Raw genomic sequence first — 24,759 nt, forward strand, 5'->3', positions numbered from 1 at the left:
AATTTCTGTTATAGTTCATCACAGTTTGGGTAAAAAAAAATAACCAGGCCATGACTTTGCACTGCAGATTAAAAGTTGTTGATATATTGGTCAGGAGATTATAAACAATATAGTACTGATAGTGCTACTTATAATTTCTATAGCGCTGCAAGACATACTACAGGCAGAGAGTGTGTCTATATAGGAAGAAACAATAAAAAACTACCATCAAACCTTGGCTTTAATATAGGTTGAACTAAGGAAGAAATCTTATAACGAAATCCAATAATAATCTTGCTGTGACTAATCACAAAAATTGACATGGATGTATTTGAAATTCCAGTGCATTGGACTCCAGTGATTATGACAAGTCACTTTTGCTCAGTAACTGCATCAGATAATACACCCATGCCAATTTTGTCCTAGGCAGGTCATTTTCAGTTTGCAAAATTGGATCGAAGAGCTTTGGATTGTTTTTCATAATTATGCTCATGTTTAGTAGTATTGTTACTACTGTAAATTCATTCTGCTTACTAACTATATGTATTGCAGCTGTGTGAATCACATCTATTTAGGTAATGATGGCACAACAGTGGTATAAACTAGCTAAAAAGGGTCAAGAGGTTTTTCAATGGGCTGTATCCCGTTTTATTCTTTCAGCACCTCTTTCATTTACCTGAATTTTGCAATTGCTCTAAGCAGTACAAATTGCTTCCCCTCTCCAAGTGCTGAGTTACAGATCACACCATAAGGCTTATAATGATAGTATCTAAAATCCTTTTCCCCATGCCCCCACACTTGGCCTCCAGCAACACAGACAGCAAGCATCCTGAGGTTATTTATTTATCCAGGTTTCGCATTTGGCACTGCAGCACTATGCTGCTGTCTAGTCACCCAGTCAGTTGAGCATGCATATTTTTAGAATTTATAAAACTATGCTGACTCAAATGATAACCGAAGAGTGCAGGGGCATATATAACTCATATTTTGGACATAATCACTGTTAACACATAATTTTAAATAATTGATTGACACCCCCAGATATAAATAACCAGCATATGCTGTTTGTTCGGAGCTACTGGTCACATCTTCAGCTGCTAAACAGTATCAGCTCTGCAATCTATGTTTACCAGAGCACAGAAAACATTTAACAGTTTGATGCGTTATAAATTCCACACTTGGATCACAGAAAGTTCAAATGACTAACTGCGAGAGCCAAGAAAGAATTACAGGGGTTAGGTGCAGCCAAACAATAAGGCCCTTTTGACAGTGATATGCTGGAGAGAGCTGTTTGCTACATCCATTTATGAAAACAATGCGAGCCTCAATCTCCCAGACTCTGAAGGTCTTCCTACAATTTCTATTGCAACATCCCTGAAAATACCGCTAGCATCCCCTACCCTAACTTTTCTTGGGTCTCTACTTTCCTCTTACTTAAATTTTAAGTCCTTTGGGAACGAACGTGAACTCCTTTCCTTACTGTTATCTGTATGACTAGCATTAATAATTCATTGTATCCCTGTACTGACTGATTTATATTTGCTCTGTATAGTGTTATCTTGTCTGCATTGTATAATAATTGTAGTGAAAGGAAGCTCTCTTCTCCTTCCCATAGCCACCAGAGAACATTCTAAGAGGATTCTGCAATGTTTTTGTAAGGGAGAGTTCTCAGTGGTAGTGTTTGTTGTGCTTATTATTATCTGGTTCTCTTCTGTCCTGTCATATATCTGATGCTGATTTAAACCCTCAAAAGCAATGGCATTTGAAATGGAAACATCAATAATATTTCAGATAAAAAGATATATTTCATGCAATTTTCATTTTTGTCAATCAATGTGCATTTCTTTTTTTCCAAGCAAAATGCTGGAACTATTAAATCTGGATTTTCTTGTTCTTGTAGGTTTTAGTTCCATTTTTTAAGGTTATTTATTATATAATTATTTTTTGTCTAATACTTCTGATTTGACCTTTGAAAAGAGTTGATGGCTAATGCAAAATTAATGGCTGTATTTGCAGAATCCCTACCTGAACTGAAAACCGTCTCATAAGATCAGAACAAAAGGGATGCATGCACAATATATTCTAATAAGACTGCCATTGGTGATATGCTGCTGTTTTCTATTCCTAAATATATTTCCTTTAAGAAAGCACATGCTTGATCTTCTCTGCCTCCTGGGATTTCAGTCAATCAGAGGTTCATATTAAGTCACTGGCCGGATTGCAAAGTTAACCAAACAAACTCATTCTTTGAATAATTTAGCACCAAACCTTGGTTTTCCTACACATGGACAACTCTGGCAGATGCTAACTGGCTGTCTTGGAATGATTTGGCCCTGATGAGCCAATCATCCACATAGGAATGCACCATGATGCCTTCTCTGTAGAGGATCATCGCAACTATGACCATCACTTTGGTGAAGGTCCTTAGGGCCATAGTGAGACCGAACATCAGAGCCTTAAACTGGAAATGTTGCCCAAGGACTAAAATCCAAGAAATCTCTGATGATCTTCCCAAATGGGAATATTAAAATAGGCCTCTTCCAGATCTAGGGATAAAAAGGAACTTCCCTCTCCTTACTGCTACTATGATGACATGAAAAGTCTCTATTCTGAAACAGGGAATCTGGAGGTATTTGTTGATCCCTTTCAGATCCAAGATAGAGTGAAAAAAACCATTCTTTGGGAACACAAAATACATCAACTATTTTCCCTGGTCCTTGCCCTCAATTGGGACCAGAGTCCTGGCTTCCAAGCTTTGAAACTTTTCCAGGTTGGCTCTTACTGCTTCTCTCCTGGTGATCGATGTGCAGGGAGAAATCATAAAGTCATCAGTAATGGGAATCACAATCTCTAGGGAATATCTCTTCTGCACAATATCTAATACCCACTGGAACTTAGTGATGTGAGTCTATTCTCAGTAGAACTGAAGGTGACTGCCCACAAGAAATACTTCAGAAGTGACCCACTGAATCTCATTCAAATGATCAAGCACTTCCCGCCATCTGAGGGGCATCACTCCTTGGCTTCTTGGCACCATCAAAAGCATGACCCCTGCTGTGAACATGACTCCCCCTGCTACCTGAAACAGGTCTCAGTGGGCAGAGATGAAAATGGCTGACAATAAGGGAGTTGGGAGCTGACAACCTACTTTTCCTGCCACCTTTATGCAACCTCCTGCCATCCCGGTAGCTGCCTGTTCCCCTTGCCCCATGAGAATGGAGGAGCCAGAAGGCCCAATGTCTGAGATTGAATCAATTGGAAGATCCCTCATATCAGTTTTTCAGGTGATCCAGAATGAGCCTGCCATTCTAGAAACATGGCGGGCTCTGAAGGCAGCACCTCTTCAGCCTTGGTTCTTTCTGGAGTGAGCTAATCTCCCTTTTCTCCCTGAAGGGGAGTTGGAGACAAGCCAAGAATATGGGCCATAGGGGAGAACTGCATCAAGCCTAACTGGGTTGAAGTTGCCCTACAGAAATTACGCCTTCAGAAGTGACTGGGCCCTGTTATTGCTGCACATGCTCTTCTTTCAGAGAACTGCTGCTCTTGGTAATCTACTTCTTTCCTTTTATTTCAAAATACTTTATGGAAGGAGAAGTGAAAGAGAGAGAGAGAGACAGAGTGAAAGAACAGAGGAGGGGGAACTGCAGAAGTTGTCTTTCCATAACTGAGGTCCCCCCTTTCTTTTGCCCCAAGGGCTCAACAAAACTGAAGAGCCTGGGAGCCACATAAAGGGGCGATCAACCAGGATCCCTAAGCAATCTGGGATTAGCCCTGAGGTCTACTCCATCATGAAAACAAATGATTCTAGAACAAAATGCTGTTAGAGAGGAGAAAACAGCCAGATAATAGCTGTTGCTCATGGAGCATGCTAGTCTTTACTCATTCAGATTAGGCATAGGCCAAAGACCATGGGAGCCTAGAATCTTGCCGCACCAATCCAAATGTGTCCATCATCTGCTAGAGATAGAGACTAATGGCACATGGCCGCCAGGTTGCACCTCTCTTTATCCTGTGATATTGTCATGTAGAAAAAGGTGTTGTCCTTGATCTCCATCAGCTGGGGATTGGAGTAAACCCAATTGTCTGGACTGGTCTAGAATGATAAGGAAGAGTTAATTAAAGTGAAAGGGACATCTTTCAGAAAATGGAAGTAAATCTAAATGAGAAAAATAGGAAACACCCGTGTAACCCTTTTCTTTGAAGTAGCATTTCTCTTCAAGGGCAGACAAAATACATTTGTAGATAGGGGGGCTGTCTTCACTGTCAACATTTGTCCCCTTCTTTATCCCCATGGTGTGGGTCCTCCCTCTGGGGGAAGCTGTTGCTCATGGTCCAGGCGGTGATGTAAATCTGTCACCGAGTGTGTTTTTCTATCTGATGATTTCTTGTAGCGATGCTGACTTGGGACAGATGAAAGAACACACAGAACTGGGTGTTCAAATAATAATTTTCTGATTCAATAATGATTAAATCAATGTCTGCTGTGCAAAAACTGAAATTACAGATGAGTGTCCTCTTCTCTCTGTGTATGCATATCTGATTCAGGTTCTGGGACTGATTCCTGCAACTCCTGCACTGGGATCGTGGGAAGCCCAAAATCTTTGGGATATCCTGATCTGTTTGGGGATCCCCTTAAAGCTTGAAGCAGTCCTACCTGAGTTCAATGTAGTGTTGATTCTACCCAGCCTGTTCATGTGTCTTGGGGAGAGGGGGGAGCAGAGGAGATCCAATGGTGGGTCTCCAATTCTGGTCTTCTTCCTTTTTCCTCCAAACTCAATTCTGATGTCCTTTCAGAGAGGAAGATCTGCTTCCGCCAGAGATCAGGCTATCCAGCCCAGCCTCCACTAGAGAGGAGGGGTGACAAAAAAACCTCCTTTCAAAGCAAAGAGAAATCTTCGCTACAATGTCCAAAACCTCTGGGATGCCACTGTCACTGCAGTCCTCTGATCTAGAACAGTACTAGCAGGCCTTCATAGTCTTGGCCTCCAAATTCGGGGGATGGCCATCTTCTGGAGGGACCCAGGCTGCACTCCAACTAAATTTAAAATGTGTTTGTGACTGTAAATATATATTGTAAATTTTAATTCACAGGTAAAGAGGATACATTGGCTCTTGCCGTATTTAGAAATCCTTCACAAACAGGCCACATACACCACATCAACCAGCATAAATATCTATACAATAACATGAGATAGGTTGGATATAGATTGCTCCCAGGACAGAATTGAACCTTAATGTCAGCTTTATTGTTCTTTTAGACGGAATTAAAGCACCATTAGATTGGTTTGTTTTACCCAAACAATGATTCTGCCTCTGTGCTATCTGTGATTAAAATGTGCATAATCTTTCACATTATTGTAAAATAAAACCAGACCTCAGATTTCAAAGGTCCGATCATTAGGTCTAAGCCTCATACTCAGCTGCTGGTCTCTTCTCTCTTTCTGTTTTCTTTTTATTAGAGCTTGGAAAGAATTTATCAAGGTCAATTAACATGCTCACCAGCTGCTCACAACGTTTACTCACCCTCTGTCCCTCCTGTCCAGGTAGACCCGGCGGACCTACTGGCCCTGGGAGACCCTATAACCAAAATAATATAAATATTAGCAAACACATTTCTCAAGTTGATCATAGCTTCATTTTGCCTGTCCTGTAATTTGCCATGCTTGTAATCAAATCTACACGTTGCACAGTGCTAATCACATATCCCAGAACAGATGTCTATGCTAGAGGTTCATTCACTGCAAACCAGGATACTACTGTGTCATGTACAAGCAAATACAAATACTATTCATTATTTGATTTTTCTATAGAGCTGATAATTGCAGTATAGAACATTTAAATCACAGATCTGATTACAGTCACCGTTGTAACTAAGACCTTTCTGAAGAAGAGATTTGTAGGGGGCAATTTTCAACTTTCCACAGTGGGAAAAAGTTTGCAGCTACTTTTACCAGGGGGACTTTGCACTAATTTTCAAAGAGAAATTATGCATGTACTTTCACTTTGAAACTGGCCATGGGTACAAACGACCTTTTTTGTGCATGCGGTTTTAAGTGTTGAAAATGCATTATATAGGGTGAATTTTCAAAACACTACACATGTAAAAATTAGCATATATGTGTGTAAGTAGCCTCTACTCACGTATTCCATATTTTATGACAGCCAAAAATACACATATTTTCACTTTCGCCTGTGCATATATGTGCATAAAAAAGGGGCAGCCTAGGGGCATTCCGAGGTGGGACCAACATTTACATGAGCAAATTGCTATTTTAAGACAACATGCATGTAGATTTGCCAAATTTCTCATATAATTTTATATCTGCTAATTATCTGGAATAAGTGATATTAAACGTGATTATTGTATACCAACGGCTGGATATAAGGTCTGGATGAACAGGAGGAGATCAGCTGTAGAAGGACTTGGTGGACTGGTAATTTCCTTGATGTGCACTTTACATAAATATTAACATTTATTAAAATGTATTTATCGCGTAATACATGTTTTAAAATACCCCAACTTATGTGTATACATCCAAATATATGCAAATAAACCCTACTTTATTTTAGCACGTAAAATATAAATGCGTATATTTCGAAAATAGGTAGGAAAAGTACCCATGTTCAATGCATTGATATATGTTCTTTTGTAAGAGCGCATGCTGTGGTGTAGAGATACCATATGCATAGGTTATAAAAGAGTAGCGTAGATCTGCTCACGCACACATATGCCACTGTGCACATGTGCCTGAAAGTTATCCTCCCTTTCCTTCCTGACCTTCATACGCTGCTGAGAATGCTTCTTCTAAATTCAGAAAAAAGTACTTATGTTGTTGAGCATAACATATATATTTAGCCATACTGACGAAGGACATTTTCAGACAGCCAATTTAAATGCACAGATCACTAGTAAACTTTGCAAATTGCCCTCTTCATATACAGCACTTTCTAGTGTTTTATTGTTTTATTCTTTTTTTTTTTTTTTTTTTTTTTTAATTTATATTTTATTAAATTCTTTAAACAATTTTACATTGCAAAAGAAAACAAGAAAATATGCTTTATGAAGACAATCAACATATAATAATAAATATTCTCACATTCTTTTCATTCAACTAAGCATATTTAGTCCACATCACGGGAGGTATTAACAGGAAATAATAAAAGTAAACTGTATTCAATTACACAGATTAAGGAGAGATTATAAATTTTTGCAGTTCATTTCTCAACCATTTCCTTGTCCACCAAAAATGACTCCAAATGGGAGGGATCTTGGAAGATAAATTTATTTTTCTGATGTATCACAGAACACTTGCATGGGTACTTTAAGTAGAATGTTGCCCCTAGGGCTAACACTCTAAGCTTAAAGGTCAAAAATTGTTTACGTCTAGATTGAGTTGCCCTGGACACATCAGGAAATATCTGAATCCGTTGACCACAAAAATTGTAGTCCTTTTTTTCAAAGTATTTTTTTAATACCAAATTCTTATCTCGCTCTCTACAGAATGTCACTAACAATGTAGATCTCTGTGATATATCATCTTGAGACGCTTCTAAGAATGAGGTTAAATTTGGAAAATGTTGTACCGTATCCATATCCTCTGAACCCATTTGAGTATTTAATCTAGATTTTGGAACATAATATATTTTAGATATACTGGCCTCGTCAATTGACTCAATAGATAATATCTCTACTAAATATTTTTTCAGTAATTCCATAGCAGATATTAATCTTGTTTCTGGAAAATTTAATAACCTCAAATTTCTCACACGATTTTGATTCTCAAGATTTTCCATCTGTCTATGGATTACTAACCCATCCTTTATATAGGAATTATTAACTTCTTTAAGCACATCTATTTGAGTAGACAAATTTTTATTTTGTTCTTCTAACTGTGATAAACGATTACTGTGCCCCTCTATAGCATTTTTAAATTCAGCGGTAATAATTCTATTTTGTTCAATAGAGTTAGCCATTATTTTCTGTAGATTATCTACTGCCATCCAAACATCCCGTAAGGTAATGTTCTCTGGAACAATGGATCCCCCGGCCGCTTCCATCAAGCCTGGGTCCAATTGATCCGAAACAATATCTAAATTAGGTATTCTCTTTGTGGAATGTATATCAACTTTATCTAAGTCACTCAAAGTCTGAGAAGTAATATTTAGATCTCCAAGATTTGGTTGAGTTAACTGCTGTGGTCGTTGGACTTCAGGAGATCCTGAAGAAAATGAAATATCCGAGATATTCCTTCTTGTAGCTTGACTTACCCCTCTTTTTGTTTTATTCTTATTAGGGATGTGCATTTGTATTCTAACAAAATGAGAAAATGCAATGAAAATCCTTATTTCATTAGAAACCACATTTTAAAAAGTAGCTTAAATACGTTTTTTTCCCCCTGTTCCGTGTTGGAAATGGGAGGAGAACTCCCTAAGCAATGCTAAAATGAAAAAATTACTCCTCCCTCTTCTTGGACCTGATCTTACCCCATCTGTGGGGTTGCAAACCTAAGAGATAATCAAAATGAGGCAGGAACTCCTGCCTCACTTGGTCTCATTTCCATATTGGGATGGCTCATTTCCATATTGGGATGGCTACCAATCATCCATAGCTACCATTCACCATTATACATCATATTATTAGGTGAAAGCTAAGATGTTCACATCTTATATTAGGCTAGGGTAAACTGCTCAGTAAAGACAGACGTTGTGAGAATATTTTTTGTTTTTTCCTCAGGTTCCTATATCAGTGGGCAAATTGCCTGGATTGTAGGCCACTCCTTTGGGCCGGATTTTAAAAGGGTTACTTACAAAAGGTACGCGCGTAACCCTTTTAAAACCCACCTGTGCTCGCCGAGCCTATTTTGCATAGGCTCGACAGTGCGCGCAAGCCCCAGGACGCGCGTAAGTCCTGGGGCTTCGCCAGGGGGGCGTGTCGGGGCATGTCGGGTGGGCGGCGCGACGATTGGGGCGTTCCCGGGGGCGTGTCGGGGGGCATGGTGCCGACCCGGGGCGTTCCGGGGGCACGGCTGAGGCCTCCGGAACAACTCCTGGGTCGGGAGATGGCGTGCCAGCAGCCCGCTGGCGTGCGCGAGTTACGCTTGCTGGAGGCAGGCGTAACTTTTAGAATAAAGGTAGGGGGGGTTTAGATAGGGCCAGGAGGGTGGATTAGGTAGGAGAAGGGAGGGGAAGGTGCGGGTGGGTGGAAGGAAAGTTCCCTCCGAGGCCGCTCCGATTTCGGAGCGGCCTCGGAGGGAACGGGCAGCGAGCGCAGGGCTCGGCACACGCAAGGTGCACAAATGTGCACCCCCTTGCATGCGCCGACCCCGGATTTTATAAGATCCGCGCGGCTACGCGCGGATCTTATAAAATCCAGTGTACTTTTGTTCGCGCCTGGTGCGCGAACAAAAGTACGCGCGCTCACTGTTTCTTAAAATGTACCTCTTTGTGTTTTAGGTACATAAGTACACTTGCTTACAGCCATATGGCAGTCATTTGGGCTTTAGCACCACAAGGCATTTTGGGACAGTGGTTTGACCAACAGGGAATGTAATGGAACCAGTTGCTTCCAATGATCCAGCTGAAGATTCAGTCATTTGCAAAACCAAATGTATTTTATTTTTCATACACCTAGTTCACAACAATTTAGTTGGTTGATTCCTGTTAGCAGTTGATTTCTGATGTCTGGAAGATTTATTTATTTATTTAAAAACATTTTTTTTATTCCATTGCTCCATAAATCGTAGTGGTTTACCAGCATGCCAAACTTAATAAAAATATACTTATGTATATACAAATTAAAATACAAATCAAAGAATAACTAAACATATAAGCCCGGATTTTAAAAGCCCTGCATGTGTAAAAAATGAGGGTTACGCGCATGGCCGGGTCCTGCATGCACCGAGTGCATTTTAGAAAGGGCCTGGCCAAGCACATAAACCCTAGTACACACAGAAGTGCCAGGCCAGAAGAAAGGGGTGGGCCGGGGGGCTGGGCGGGGGACGGGCCGGGACAGCACCATTAGATGCTGTCCTGGGGAAGCACACGCTGGCAGCCGGCCTGCACGTGGAGTTTATTTCTGCTCTGGAGGAGCAGTAAGTATTAAAATAAAAAAACTACAGATAGGGTAGATGTAGGGGTCGGGGAGGAGAGAAGAAAAGGTAGGAAGGGTAGGGTTAGGGTTAGGAAAGTTTCCTCCCTGTCCGCTCCTTAATTGGAGCAGACTGGGAGGGAACTGATTTAGGTCCGATTGGGTCGCCATGCGTATTATTCTAAAATTCCACCCCCCCCCCCGCGCGCGGAGCAGGCCACCCGCCCGCACATGCGCGCGCGGACAATAAAATCTGGCGCGCGGGAAACGTATTTTATAACATGCGTGCACCAACACAAAGCTCCCACATAGACACAGACACATACACATGAACACAAGCTCTGACACAGACACATGCACCCAGGTTCACACACACACACACACACACACACACACACAGCTTCCTTTCTCCAGGCCACGGTGAGGTAGGCTCCACTGCGGCTCCTTCATCCTCTTCTTTGGGCCATGGTGGGATGAGCTCCACCAAGGCCCATGGACTACTCTTTTGTCAGCCCCACCGCCAGCCTTTCTGCAAAAGGGAGTGGGGTGGGGTGGGGTAGCCAGAAAGATGTGTGCATGCTCACAGCAAAAAGCGGAAACTGCTGCAGCCTTTCCTCATTTTTGGCTGCCGGCAGTCCCGCAGCCTCTCCTGGTGCTGCTGCCCTCCCAGGTGTGCTGCCCTGTGCAAATGCACATTGTGCACGCCTGATTGCGCAGGGCCTGGTAATGTGGCACCTGCCAGGGAATATTTGTGGTTTTAATCAATTTGTGAATTAGGATTAAGGGTTTATTCTTAATTCTTGCTTTAACAGGGAGCCAGTGGAAAGCAGTAAATACTGGGGTGATGTGATCATATTTTCTTTCCTGAACGTAATCAGGCCGTGGAATTTTGTAATAGTTGATGGGAATGCAAAATAGAGGCAGGAACTCCCAGTAATAGATTTAGCCATACTTGTCATGGTTCTCTTTGACTATTTTTTGCTGGTCTGCTATTGTTCTAAAGCAGAAATTGAATGTCAAAGGACAATTTCTGTGTATTCATAGCAGTGGGCTGTGAACCAGGAGACTAGGGTTCAAGTCCTGCTGTCACTCCTTGTGACCTTGGGCAGGTCACTTTGCCCTCCATGGCCTCAGGTACAAACTTAGATTGTATGCCCTCTGGGGATAGGGAAATAACTACAGTACCTGAATGTAATCTGCTTTGAAGAGCTTAAAAAGGTGCAAAAAGCAAAATATAAAAATCTAAATAAATAAATAAACAAACAACTCAGCATCTCCCCCTTCCCAGAGATGAAGAAGAATGCTCATGTATTGTTTTGTAAGCTTTATTTATAGTCACAAATGCATATTTCACAACTTGCTTCCAGTTAGGGTCTTAGCCTGCCAGTTAAAGGCTCTGTTCCCAGCTTAACACAACAGGGCATTTAAGCAAGCAGTGAAAATTCTAATTTCAGGCTATTTTGACTCTTTACACTATAGCACTCAGCCCCTGCACCTGTTCCTTGACAACTAGGATAGTAACATAGAAACATAGTAATGATAGCAGAAAAGAACCAAATAAATAGTCAATCCAGTCTGCCCAGCAAGCTTCCCATTGTAGTATCTGGTGTGCCATGCAGGTTACCCACTTTTCTCTTAAGAGTAGCAACTGCAGCTCCAATCAGTTATCTTCAAGCCTTATGATAACACATAAAAACAAATGTACTGCTAGCAACATTTTTACTGGGTGAGGAGCCTTCTTGAAAACTCAGACAGTGCTGCTTGACGTGCTTTGCTTATGGACTTGGCCATAGAAGCAGTCCTGTGCTTTTTCCCTTATGTCTGCATATCAGTACCCCAGACTGTAAAAGTCAGGGCCTATGTTGCTTGTCGCCTCAATCTAATTCCTCTTCTCCCCTGCCTTTCCCTGTCAAAGCAGAGAGCAATGTTGCAGTTGTGTCAAAAGCATCAGGGCTTTTTGGTTAAGGATAGTAATCCTATGCCTTCTGTTAAGGGTAGTAACTGCTGCTCCATGCAGGTTAACCCCATGCTTATCAGTTCCCTAGAACGTAAAAGTCAAGGCTCTCATTGGTTGTTGTCTAAATCCAATCACCATTTTCACCTGGCTGTTGAAGCGAAGAGCAATGTTGCAGTTGATTAAAAAAGCATCAAGGCTCATTGGTTAAGGCTAGTAACCGCCATACTTGCAAGTTACTAGGGATGTGCAGCCAGAAAGTATTCGTTGGATTCGGGATATGTATTCGTCGGGGCCCAGATATGTTGCATTCGTTCAATGGCGCCCCGATACGTTGATACATGCATTTGTTTTCCGGTTCCCATTAAAGTCAATGGGGGAAGTATTTGCAGCCTATTTTTGGCTGCAGAATTGGGGTTTTATTATCAATTTTGATGAAACTTCTGGGGAGCAATCATCAGAACAACAAAACAGCTCCAAGGTACTTAGACTGTGGCAAAGTGGCTCCAAAGTGGCATGAATAGCCTAAGGTACTTTAAAGGGGCAAAGGAGTACCAGGAATGGCAAGAAGAGTGCTTTAATAGAGCACAAAGCGGCAGCAAGAGTGTCAAAAACACACCACAGCTTCAAAAGAGAACACCGATAACAGTTGCATGAACCCTTGAAGGCAGCATGACAGGCAAAGCGGCAAGACAAGTGACAATCCTACAGCACAATGAAGGAGGAACATAGCAAGCAGAAATACTAGCACCAACACACTGAGCAACCATGATAGTAGCCAGAACACCATAAGGAGTTGAGTGAGTCATCTAGTATATGGCAGCAAGGCAGAGGGTAGATACAGGCTGGCTACACCCAGGGAGAGTTCCCTTTCCTTTGAGCTGGGTTGGCCCCTAGAGTGGAGCACGAGCCTTCAAAGCATGGTGACCTGGAGCAGGGTCTCACTGTGAGCATGGTGTCACTGTGTTGTGTTTGCCACAGTCTAAGTACCTTGGAGATATTTTCTTGTTCTGAACATGGGACAACAGGTGGTAAGAGATAGGCTGTAACAACGGGGAGAGTTCCCGTTCCTTTGAGCAGGAAAGGGCTCCCTAGAATGGGTTGGTCCATAGAGTGTATAATGGTACAAATTGTTAGGATTTAAGCATTTGCAAACAGATCATGACTTCATAAGCAAGACAGAGGAAGTTCTCTTCTCTTCCCTGAAACTAAAGAAAACTGTTTGTTTTATTTAAGGATCCATGTTGTGAAGGATTACTAGTTTGAATTGCCAGAGACTGAGGTTTCCCTTTGCAATGAGGGTTCAGCCGTTAGGACTTGACATAACGCCTGGACAAACAGGCACAACAGTCGAGGACAGAGGTCAAGAACATAAGAACATAAGAAATTGACATGCTGGGTCAGACCAAGGGTCCATCAAGCTCAGCATCCTGTTTCCAACAGAGGCCAAAACCAGGCCACAAGAACCTGGCAATTACCCAAGCACTAAGAAGATCCCATGCTGCTGATGTAATTAATAGCAGTGGCTATTCCCTAAGTAAAACGGATTAATAGCCATTAATGGACTTCTCCTCCAAGAACTTATCCAAACCTTTTTTGAACCCAGCTACACTAACTGCACTAACCACATCCTCTGGCAACAAATTCCAGAGCTTTATTGTACGTTGAGTGAAAAAGAATTTTCTCCGATTAGTCTTAAATGTGCTACTTGCTAACTTCATGGAATGCCCCCTAGTCCTTCTATTATTCGAAAGTGAAAATAACCGAGTTACATCTACTCGTTCAAGACCTCTCATTATCTTAAAGACCTCTATCATATCCCCCCTCAGCCGTCTCTTTTCCAAGCTGAACAGACCTAACATTTTCAGCCTTTCCTCATAGGGAAGCTGTTCCATCTAGAGATGTGATTCATGTGCCCGATCGTCTTAATGATCGGGTTCGGCTGGAGGGAGAAAAAAATCTGATCGCTGGAGATGTGAATCGGAATCGGTTCCGATTCACATCGTTAATTTTTTTTAGTGAGGCCCGACCCTTTACAATTGACCCCTTACCTTCCCCCACCCCCCGAACCCCCCCAAAACTTTTTACGGGTACCTGGTGGTCCAGTGGGGGCGCAGGGACCGATCTCCCGCTCTCGGGTCATCGGCGCCATTTTGACTGCCACTCAAAAATGGCGCCGATGGCCCGATTAAAAAAAAACCCACCCGACCCTTTAAAGATGACCCCTTAACTTCTCCCACCCTCCCGATCCCCCCAAAACATTTTTAAATTACCTGGTACTCTAGTGGTGGTCCTGGGAGCGATCTTTCATTCTCAAGCCGTCGGCTGTCACTCATAAAGATGGCGCCGATGGCCCTTTGCCCTTACCATGTGACAGGGTATCCGTGCCATTGGCCGGCCCCTGTCACATGGTAGGAGCACTGGATAGCCGGCGCCATCTTTAAAGATGGCGGCGGCCCTTTCCTGTGAGTCACTGATGACTCACAGGAAAGGGCTTGTTTTTGGCTCTGGATAGTGGATACACCGAAATGGGGTCCTCTGATTGCAAATGGCGGCGAAGAAAAGCGCACGCACACGCCGTGCGCCGTGCAACGGATGAAACGGGTGATAAGTTATATTCGTGGGGAGTCGTGATACGTTTCACCTCCCCATGAATATAATGAATAGGGACATATACGTTGCGGATTGCCAATACATCGAAAACGAATGCACACCCCTACAAGTTACCCTTATGCACCCTTTTCTTTATTTCCATCCTCTAACCTTTAGGGATCTACAGTGTTTATCCCATACCCCTTTGAATTCTTTGACTGTTTTTGTCTTCACCACCTACTCTGGAAGCTAACTGATTATCAAGAAAATAGAGATCTTATCAGTGTGGTTCACCATTGGGATTCTAGTCCCTGTCTACGGTCTCATCCTTCGTGATGTCCAAAGCATCTTTTCTTCTCTTTCGATCTCTACATGAGTATTTTGACTTTTTACTGTAGATGTTATGCTGCATTAATGTTATATGTAAACCGGTATGATGTTCCCAACGAATATCGGTCTATAGAAATGCTAAATACATAAATAAAAATAAATAGATAAAGCTTATCAAATGGCTTCATACGATCAATTACCTCTAATTGGGTTACTAGCTCAGTCTACCCACAAACTACTAAATTGCCCAGAAAACTTTTATCATCTCTTGTCAACTTAAAATCCTCAAAGACTACATCTCTGAGAAGACTTCTTTTAACCATGGACTCATTTTCTGTTATCTGCAGTGTAATCTCTTGAGCTCCCCCTAGTGTTGTGACAGGCTGCATAGTTTGTCACATTAAGAAGTCAACCTTTGTGGAGTCAGAGCCTTAAAGAAGTAAATCACCAAATTGGCTCTTGGCTGAAGGCTCAGGGTGGTCAGCCTATCCACTATAATTGGGTTTGGGGCACTAGCATGCATTTGCATTAGCAATAATTTATTGAACACCTTCCAGGATGCTTTGGAGTGGATATTAGAAAATGTTTAATTTAGGGCCATGCTTTATTGTGGATAGGAGGATCAGGAGCTAGTAGGTAACTGTCTCATGTCTGCAGTTGATTACCTGAACCATTACTTATTTAGGGCAGTGTAGATATATTTTGCTTACCTGGCAGAAGAGAATACGAGGAGGTCCTAGTAAGATATTGGTGCAATTTGGTTGCACCGGATAACGATAACATGAGTGTGACTTGGGTAAATTACACCTGATGGGTCCTCATTTGGGATGTGGCAGGGGAGCAGTGTGTGGCAGCACTCCACCATCTGATGCCTGAAGCCAATGCTGGCCTGAAGATGGCCTGCCTTGCTGGGATAAAGCACATGGGCAGTCCCTGCATATGAGTGGGGTTGCTTGTATTGTTTTGCTTCCTTTGGTTTTCTCATGCATTTATTAATTCTAATAAAGCTGCAACTCTTCTTATCCAAAGTTACATGTTTGTAGTTCTTTGCTAACCTATCAAGTTGTATTCAGTTGAGTGAGAGGAAAGTTAGAGAGTCCCAGCAGCCCACAGTTATTGAAAGCCATATCTTTATTTCCCATGGATTTATTTTCCTGCAATAGTTTGAATCTAGAAATCCCCCTGCCCTGCCTCTTTTTTTGAGTTTTTCATTTATGCATGCAACGGCAAGTACACGTGTACCTGGGCGGCTTTTAAAATCTGCTCAGTGCAAGTGAGCCCGACTTGTGCGCGTATCTCCCAGCTTTGTTGTGTGCTGGGCTTTTAAAATTCACCTATAAGTGTATGAAATTGGTATTATATATTTCATTTGACCTGTTTGAAAATAGAAGTACTGTGCACTCAGAGTAAAGCCCATTTGAGAGGCTGACAATAGTGCAAAAGCTGGCCAATGGAGCAAGGATTTCTTCTGAAAATTTGCAAGCAGTGTCACATTGCAGGCTGATGAATGCCTAAAATGACCGAGGCATTTATCAGCCTGTAATGTGAGTCTGCTTCCCTGAGCCTTTAAAACTGCTTTTATGATGCAGCAGGCAGAGCAGATTTCTTAAAAGCTCCACATGGTTAAAGAAATCTGTGGGTGGCTCCATATAAAGTGACGGAATGGGGATTTCAAGAGAATACGCATGGATGTCTTTCTACTGCATATTATAATGCCTGTGCAGTGCTATTATTTGGATGGAATAAATGATATCTTTATGAAGCAATTGGTTCAGGAATTGATGAGAGAGGGAGCAATTTTAGATCTAATTCTCAGTGGAGCACAGGATTTGGAGAGACAGGTAATGGTGGTGGGGCCGCTTGGCAATAGTGATCATTATATAATCAAATTTGAATTAATGACTGGAAGGGGGACAGTAAGCAAATCCACGGCTCTCGTGCTAAACTTTCAAAAGGGAAACTTTGATAAAATGAGAAAAATAGAAAAAAACTGAAAGGAGCAGCTACAAAAGTAAAATGTGTGCAAGAGGCATGATCATTGTTAAAAAATACCATTCTAGAAGCACAGTCCAGATGTATTCCACACATTAAGAAAGGTGGAAAGAAGGCAAAACGATTACCGGCATGGTTAAAAGGGGAGGTGAAAAAAGCTATTTTAGCTAAAAGATCTTCATGCAAAAATTGGAAGAAGGATCCAACAGAAGAAAACAAGATAATGCATAAACATTAGCAAGTTAAATGTAAGACACTGATAAGACAGGCTAAGAGAGAATTTGAAAAGAAGTTGGCCATAGAGGCAAAAACTCACAGTAAAAACTTTTTAAAATATATCCAAAGCAGAAAGCCTGTGAGGGAATCAGTTGGACCGTTAGATGATTGAGGAGTTAAAGGGGCACTTAGAGAAGATAAGGCCATCGCGGAAAGATTAAAGGATTTCTTTGTTTCGGTGTTTACTGAAGAGGATGTTGGGGATACCCATACCGGAGAAGGTTTTCATGGGTATTTATGTATTTATTTATTTATTTATTTGCTTTTATATACCGACATTCGATCGAGATATCACATCGGTTTACATATAACTCGGTGAATAGGGCAGGGACTGCCTTATTTTACATTGTAACATTTAACATGGAAACTTTCTACTGATTCAGATGGACTGAACCAAATCACGGTGAACTTAGAAGATGTGGTAGAACTGATTGACAAACTGAAGAGTAGTAAATCACCTGTACCAGATGGTATACACCCCAGAGTTCTGAAGGAACTAAAAAATGAAATTTCAGACCTATTAGTAAATATTTGTAACCTATCATTAAAATCATCCATTGTACCTGAAGACTGGAGGATAGCTAATGTAACCCCAATATTTAAAAAGGGCTCCAGGGGCAATCCGGGAAACTACAGATTGGTTAGCCTGACTTCAGTGCCAGGAAAAATAGTGGAAAGTGTTCTAAACATCAAAATCACAGAACATATAGAAAGACATGGTTTAATGGAACAAAGTCAGCATGGCTTTACCCAAGGCAAGTCTTGCCTCACAAATCTGCTTCACTTTTTTGAAGGAGTTAATAAACATGTGGATAAAGGTGAACCGGTAGATGTAGTGTACTTGGATTTTCAGAAGGCGTTTGACAAAATTCCTCATGAGAGGCTTCTAGGAAAAGTAAAAAGTGATGGGATAGGTGGCAATGTCCTTTTGTGGATTACAAACTGGCTAAAAGACAGGAAACAGAGAGTAGGATTAAATGGACAATTTTCTCAGTGGAAGGGAGTGGGACAGTGGAGTTCCTCAGGGATCTGTATTGGGACCCTTACTTTTCAATATATTTATAAATGATCTGGAAAGAAATACGACGAGTGAGGTAATCAAATTTGCAGATGATACAAAATTGTTCAGAATAGTTAAATCACAAGTAGATTGTGTTAAATTGCAGGAAGACCTTGTGAAACTGGAAAATTGGGCATCAAAATGACAGATGAAATTTAATGTGGATAAGTGCAAGGTGATGCATATAGGGAAAAATAACCGATGCTATATTTACACAATGTTAGGTTCCATATTAGGTGCTACAACCCAAGAGAGAGATCTAGGCATCGTAGTGGATAACACATTGAAATCGTTGGTTCAGTATGCTGCGGCAGTCAAAAAAGCAAACAGAATGTTGGGAATTATTAGAAAGGGAATGGTGAATAAAATGGAAAATGTCATAATGCCTCTGTGTCGCTCTATGGTGAGACTGCACCTTGAATAATGTGTACAGTTCTGGTCGCCGAATCTCAAAAAAGATATAATTGTGATGGAGAAGGTACAGAGAAGGGCTACCAAAATGATAAGGGGAATGCAATAGCTCCCCTATGAGGAAAGACTAAAGAGGTTAGGACTTTTCAGCTTGGAGAAGAGACGGCTGAGGGGGGATATGATAGAGGTGTTTAAAATCATGAGAGGTCTAGAATGGGTAGATGTGAATCGGTTATTTACTCTTTCGGATAATAGAAAGACTAGGGGGCACTCCATGAAGTTAGAGTGTGTCACATTTAAAACTAATCGGAGAAAGTTCTTTTCCACTCAACGCACAATTAAACTCTGGAACTTGTTGCTAGAGGATGTGGTTAGTGCAGTTATTATAGCTGTGTTTAAAAAAGGATTGGATAAGTTCTTGGAGGAGAAGTCCATTACCTGCTATTAATTGAGTTGGCTTAGAAAATAGCCACTGCTATTACTAGCAATGGTAACATGGAATAGACTTAGTTTTGGGGTATTTGCCAGCTTCTTATGGCCTGGATTGGCCACTGTTGGAAACAGGATGCTGGGCTTGATAGACCCTTGGTCTGACCCAGTATGGCATGTTCTTATGTTCTTATGTTGTGTTCTCTGGATAGATCACACTATGGCAAAATGTGGATCTTGAGCTAGATGCTATTTGGAAAAGGTATAAACGTATTTCTTGGTGAAAATCAGCACTGGACACTTTGTCCTTATTCCAGATCTTGTTTTCATTTTATTAAAATAACTGATGTGAACAATGCCAGAGAGTCCTCTTCTATGGTCTGATTATAGGCATAAAGAAGCACAGTGGAGGTACGAATGTGTGTAAGAAAACAAACACTAAGCAAGATGGACAGTGCCTGTTTTCTTTCTGTACAATTCTGCAGAATAGGTAGTGTACAAGCTCAGAGTTATGTTTTAACTTGGTTTGTGGACCCTTGGGTAATGGAGAGAGCTGACTCTACCCACAGGGAGGAGCCCTATGGGGACTCTCCATGTCAGGCGGGGTCTCAGTAGTGATGGACACAGGAGTCAGAGAATATTTATTATACAGCAAAGAGAAACCCGAGGAGCGGGTTGTAAACTCAGTCCTGGGATGGATTCTCCGGTAGTGGTCCGCAAAGCGGGGTAACCCGGGGAATCCTTGCTTCTTGATAATCTTGCTCGTAGCAGCTCAGGTAGTGATCCATCGTGCGGGGTAGGCCGGAGGCAGATGTGAGTAACTGATACAAGACAGCGTAAATCCGGTAGTGGTTCACAAGGTGGGGTAACCCGGAAAGTCCTTGCTTCAGAAATAGCTTGTGTGTTGTGGCTCTAGTAGTGGTCCGCAGTGCGGGGTAAGCCAGAGGTAGGTGTTGGCAACTGGCACAAGACAGCGTGGATCCGGTAGTGGTCTGCAGAGCAGTGTAACCCGAGGATCCCACACAGCAGTATAAATGAGGTAACGAAGAGTAGGTCTTGTACTCATGATGCAATAGAGAATACGTAGTACCATCAGTGGAGATCCAAAGCAGGAGAACTCACTTAGCTGAAGAAGGTGAGACAGGCAGGAGAGGCTCTCCGAGGAGTGGATAGCCCTGAGTGCAGCAAGGCTCCCGAGGAGTGCATACCTGAGTCACTCAGCCAGGAACAGCGATGCGAAGCGTCTCAGAGAAAGGAACTGCAAGATGGCATCCTTGCTAACTCGTAGATAGGAAAGTCCAGTTAGCTTAAATGCAAGTAGGCAGTAACGTCATATGGAGGGGACGCCCCTGAGGTTCCCGCCATGACGTGCACAAGAAAGAGGCAGGCACGTGCGCGCATGCCCTAGGTCACTCCGGATTCAAGGTGGCGACCGGGATCACCCTCGCCATCCCGGGAACACCAAAGAGGTCGGCGTGTAGAGGCAGAGACGGCCATCTTAGCCAGGATCGAGGCTATTGGGCAAAATGAGGTCAGCAGCAAAGGTCGCAGCCATCTGCGACCAATGGGCGCAACACTCGGTAGTAGATATGGAGGTGAAACAAGGGCAAAAATAAATCGACTTTAGTTTTGAAGACTCAGAATAGTTTCCCACACTCATTTGTAAAACAACAAAAGATGCCATTTCTTGTGGGAAAAAAAAATTATGCAAGAGATTTAATGCATTTTCCATTCAACTAAAAGTACAATTGTATTGAATTTTATTTATAAATCTCTTTTTGTAACTTTATTATTTATTTATTTTGCCAATTGATATTCCACTTTTTGCCAGGTTTGGACTCAGAGTAGATTACAGAAATTTAAGATTTAGGCAGGATTAACATGGTTAAATGCAGTTAACACTGAGTTCCATTCTATGGCATAAAGACCAAGTGTGGAAAAAACATCAATATTCCTAATGAGACGGCTGGGAAGAGGCCTAATGGAATAGCTATGCCTTGGCTTTTTTCTGGAAAGCAAGGTAGTTTGGTTCCTGGCGGATGGGTAAAGGAACCTCATTCCAGATTTTGGGAGCATAGCGGCTGAAGGCTCTTAGTATTGTGCAGTTCAATTTGGCAGAGGTCAGGGGTCGGAAGGAAAGAAGAGCCTTTAGTGAGCATAGAAGAAGGTGAGATATTGTGGGGCATGTTTGTTCACACATTTGAAGACAAAGCAAAGTGTTTTGAATTTAATTCTGTTTTCAATCGGTAGCCAATGTAGAAGATGAGCGTTAGGGGATCAGATGGTTGGGCCCCTACCATATGCCGAAGCCACCAATTTTCCAGGGGAAGAGATAGGTCTGTGTGCTAAACCGGTGAGTCAACTTTTTCACTATTACAAGATGCCTCCTTCTTCAAAGTTTTATACCTGCAATTCCTGTCAGACCTTGAATTACCCAAGCTATCAGAACTGCCTAGCCTGTCAACTTGCTGGTCAGGAACACTGGACATGCAGTAACTGCAATAAGAGAAATGTCTCTGTCTACCATGTAACCCTTTTTTAAATTTGGCGTTACATTTGCTAACTTCTAGACTTCAGGTACGGTGTTAGTTTTGGTGATATACTATGGGTACTTTTGTAATCTGTTGGCATTTTTAATTATTTCAGAACAATGGGGTGAATATCAACTGGTTCTGATGATTTGCTGCTATTTTTATTTTATTTGAAACATTTATTACCCACCTTCCACAGTTCAGGGTGGGTAATAGCTTATTAGTTGGAATATGTGACACTTTGCAATATTAAACTGTTATATTTTCTATAGTTTTTAATTGTTTAAAATTGTTATTTAATAACTGATATGTGCCCTGCAGTACAACTTAAATGAAACATTTTTGGTATCTACTTTAGCTGAAGAATGGAAAATCTAGCTGGCTACAAAACTGTTTTTAATTTTTGGAGCTCTGTTTAATGGTATACTTACATACAAAATCAAAACAAAGTTTAGGGTTAATGCATCTACACTAGTGAATACTATTCACTGATTCTTAACAAAACAATTTTCTGTCGATAAGCAGGGCATTTAGCCATGCATAGTGGGTGAGTCATCCATGATGTCACGAAGGCGGAGCTTTCTCTGTAAGCTCGAAGCAGAAGACAAAGGGCAGAGAAGATGGAGAGGTTGAGGCACTCGTATGCCCCTTCTCCAGTGAGTAAAAGATCAACAAAGTCCTCCCCGGGTAAGCAAAAACCCCGGTCTGAGACTTCTCGAAGCGCGTATTTGGCCTCGGAGAGCCGTGTGCTGCACACTGCATCGTCAACCACACAGATTGCGTCAATTGCCACTTCGGCCACAACGCATGCGCCGTTGAAACCTGCGTCGAGCCATCCTACTCTGCCTCATTCAACACATGCATCAAGTACGACGCATCACGACGCATCCAGAAAGGTTACGATGCATCACGACACATTTAAGAAGCCTATGACGCATCACGACGCATCTCACTCATGGTCATAAGAAGCCGACTCATACTACTCCAGAGATCCCAAAATCAACACCCAGGCTGCCTGAAAAACCAGAAAAATCAACATCAAAGACAAAACATGTTACGCCTCAATCTGAAGAATCATCTTCAGCCAGATCTGCTCCACAGCATTCTGCATCTTTACATGAGGATCCCCACTCTCCTTCCTCGGTATTATCAGATCTTATAATCGAGGAACCAGCTGGAAATTGGGACTCATCACCGGATATACTTTCTCATCCGCGTCCAAAAAAGAGACTATCATCTCCAATACCAAAAACACCGGTCAAACGTCTTAAAAAATCTAAAAGACCACCTGACCATCTTTCTCGCCCAACGGCTGAAGAAATAATGTCTCAAATCACTTCTCTATTGCATAGTTTTTTCAAGGGGTTACCTCCCACAGGTTCCTCAAGTTCCTGCATTGCCGAATATTTCTCCTCCAAATCTACCCTCTCCGACACATACCAATTCAGGGAAACTACAAAAAGGCAAACAATTAAACAGGATTCTCTCAGTTATACAGTACTCAGAAACAATCCACTTCAGCTCATTCCAGTGCCTTACAGTAATGCATCATTCTCATTGTGTTCACTCACCTTTTCCCCTGTCATTCCCATCAATTGAATCTACAAAGGACAAAAAAATAAAATCTGATCAGGAAAAGTTAGACTAATAGGAGAATACATTCCTGCAAAGGTTGTTGTAGTATAGGTGTCTGCAGCTGTTTAACATAGAAACATAGAAATGAATGCAGAAAAGGACCAATGGTCCATTCAGTCTCCCAACAAGGTTCTTAAGACAGTAACTGCCACTCTGTGCAGTTTTTTTCCCCAAGCCTTATGATAACCCATAAAAATTGTAGCTAGGAACAGTTTTTTTTACTGGGTGATGAGCTTTCTTGAAAATTCAAACAGGAGTGCTTGACGTGCTTTGCTTATGGACTTGGCCATAGAAACAGTCCTGTGCTTTTTCCCTTGTGTCTGCCTATCAGTACCCCAGATCGTACAAGTCGAGGCCCATGTTGGTTGTCGTCCGAATCTAATTCCCCTTTTCCCCCTACTGTTGAAGTGGGGAGCAATGTTGCAGTTGCATTAAAAGCATCAAGTGTTATTGATTAAGGGTAGTAATCTCCATGCCGCCTGCTAAGGGTAGTAATTTCCAAACCAGGAAGTTACACCCATGCACACTTTATTCATTTTCTTTAGGACTTGGCTATAGAAGCAGTCCTGTGCTTTTATCCCTTAAGTCTGCATATCAGTATCCCAAACTGTAGAAGTCAGGGACTTAGCCTTTCTCATTGGCAGAAAATCAAAATACAAAATATACAATGTTAAAATTTGATGGATTGTTGTGAGAAAGTGAAAGCTGCTTCTTTACAACAAATATTAAAAACCCTGTATAAACCAGTTACCATCTACAGCCATCTGTGAATTTGCAATTAAAACATAAACAACAAATGAAAAATAGAAAAACAGAGCAGTGCAGCTGTCAGAAAACATAAACAATAATCAATACCCTGGAGACCTAGCTCTAGAAATCCCGTCCATCAAGCAGCATACCATGCACAAGTATTGGGTACTCCCTAAAACCTTGGCCACTTCTGTGTTGATTCCTAGTATCCTATATACAAAGTATTTTCTTATAGATTCCAGGGATGCAGTTGTTTCATGTCATTTTGAAATGAAACAAAAAAACCCAACATTTTGTTTATTTTTCATTTCTGTAATTTTATGTGTACTATTCACAAATAATATGCACAGGGAGGGAAATTTTTAAAGACATTTTCATGCATTAAACAGTCCTTTAGCTGCAGATTTTTTTTTTAATTGCCTGCTATATATGCAGGGAAAAGTGCCCATATAGGGCCTCTGTGCATATTTTTAGCTGCAGTGGCAAGAGGCATTCCTGGAGGTGGGGCTGGGGAGAGAGTTGCTAACAAATGTGTTAAGTTAGTCCACTTATAAGGTATTAGCTTCAACTTCTTTATGGACCTCTAATTCTATGTATTCAGTTAAAGTCTGGTATAATGGATGATGCATCAGTTTGCATATACTGGGGTAGATTTTATAAAAGTACGCCCATGCGTACTTTTGTTCACGCACCAGGCACAAACAAAAGTATGCCGGATTCTACGCGCGTATCT

At 41.7% G+C, this 24,759-nt stretch overlaps 1 protein-coding gene across 5 annotated transcripts in view; it reads right to left on the reverse strand.

Annotated features, from left to right (window-relative positions):
- COL19A1 (collagen type XIX alpha 1 chain) overlaps window positions 1-24,759 on the reverse strand; it is a 1,176,857-nt gene that overhangs the window by 589,646 nt on the left and 562,452 nt on the right. For all 5 annotated transcript variants that reach the window (XM_029595659.1, XM_029595658.1, XM_029595657.1 and 2 more), the window contains exons 16-17: window positions 23,213-23,242; window positions 5,503-5,556 (exon numbers count right to left, since the gene is read on the reverse strand). In XM_029595659.1, the coding sequence (XP_029451519.1) occupies window positions 5,503-5,556; window positions 23,213-23,242 (84 nt within the window). The remainder of the gene's footprint in view (window positions 1-5,502; window positions 5,557-23,212; window positions 23,243-24,759) is intronic.

The sequence above is a fragment of the Rhinatrema bivittatum genome, chromosome 3, assembly GCF_901001135.1.
Source record: "Rhinatrema bivittatum chromosome 3, aRhiBiv1.1, whole genome shotgun sequence".
Taxonomy (NCBI): domain Eukaryota; kingdom Metazoa; phylum Chordata; class Amphibia; order Gymnophiona; family Rhinatrematidae; genus Rhinatrema; species Rhinatrema bivittatum.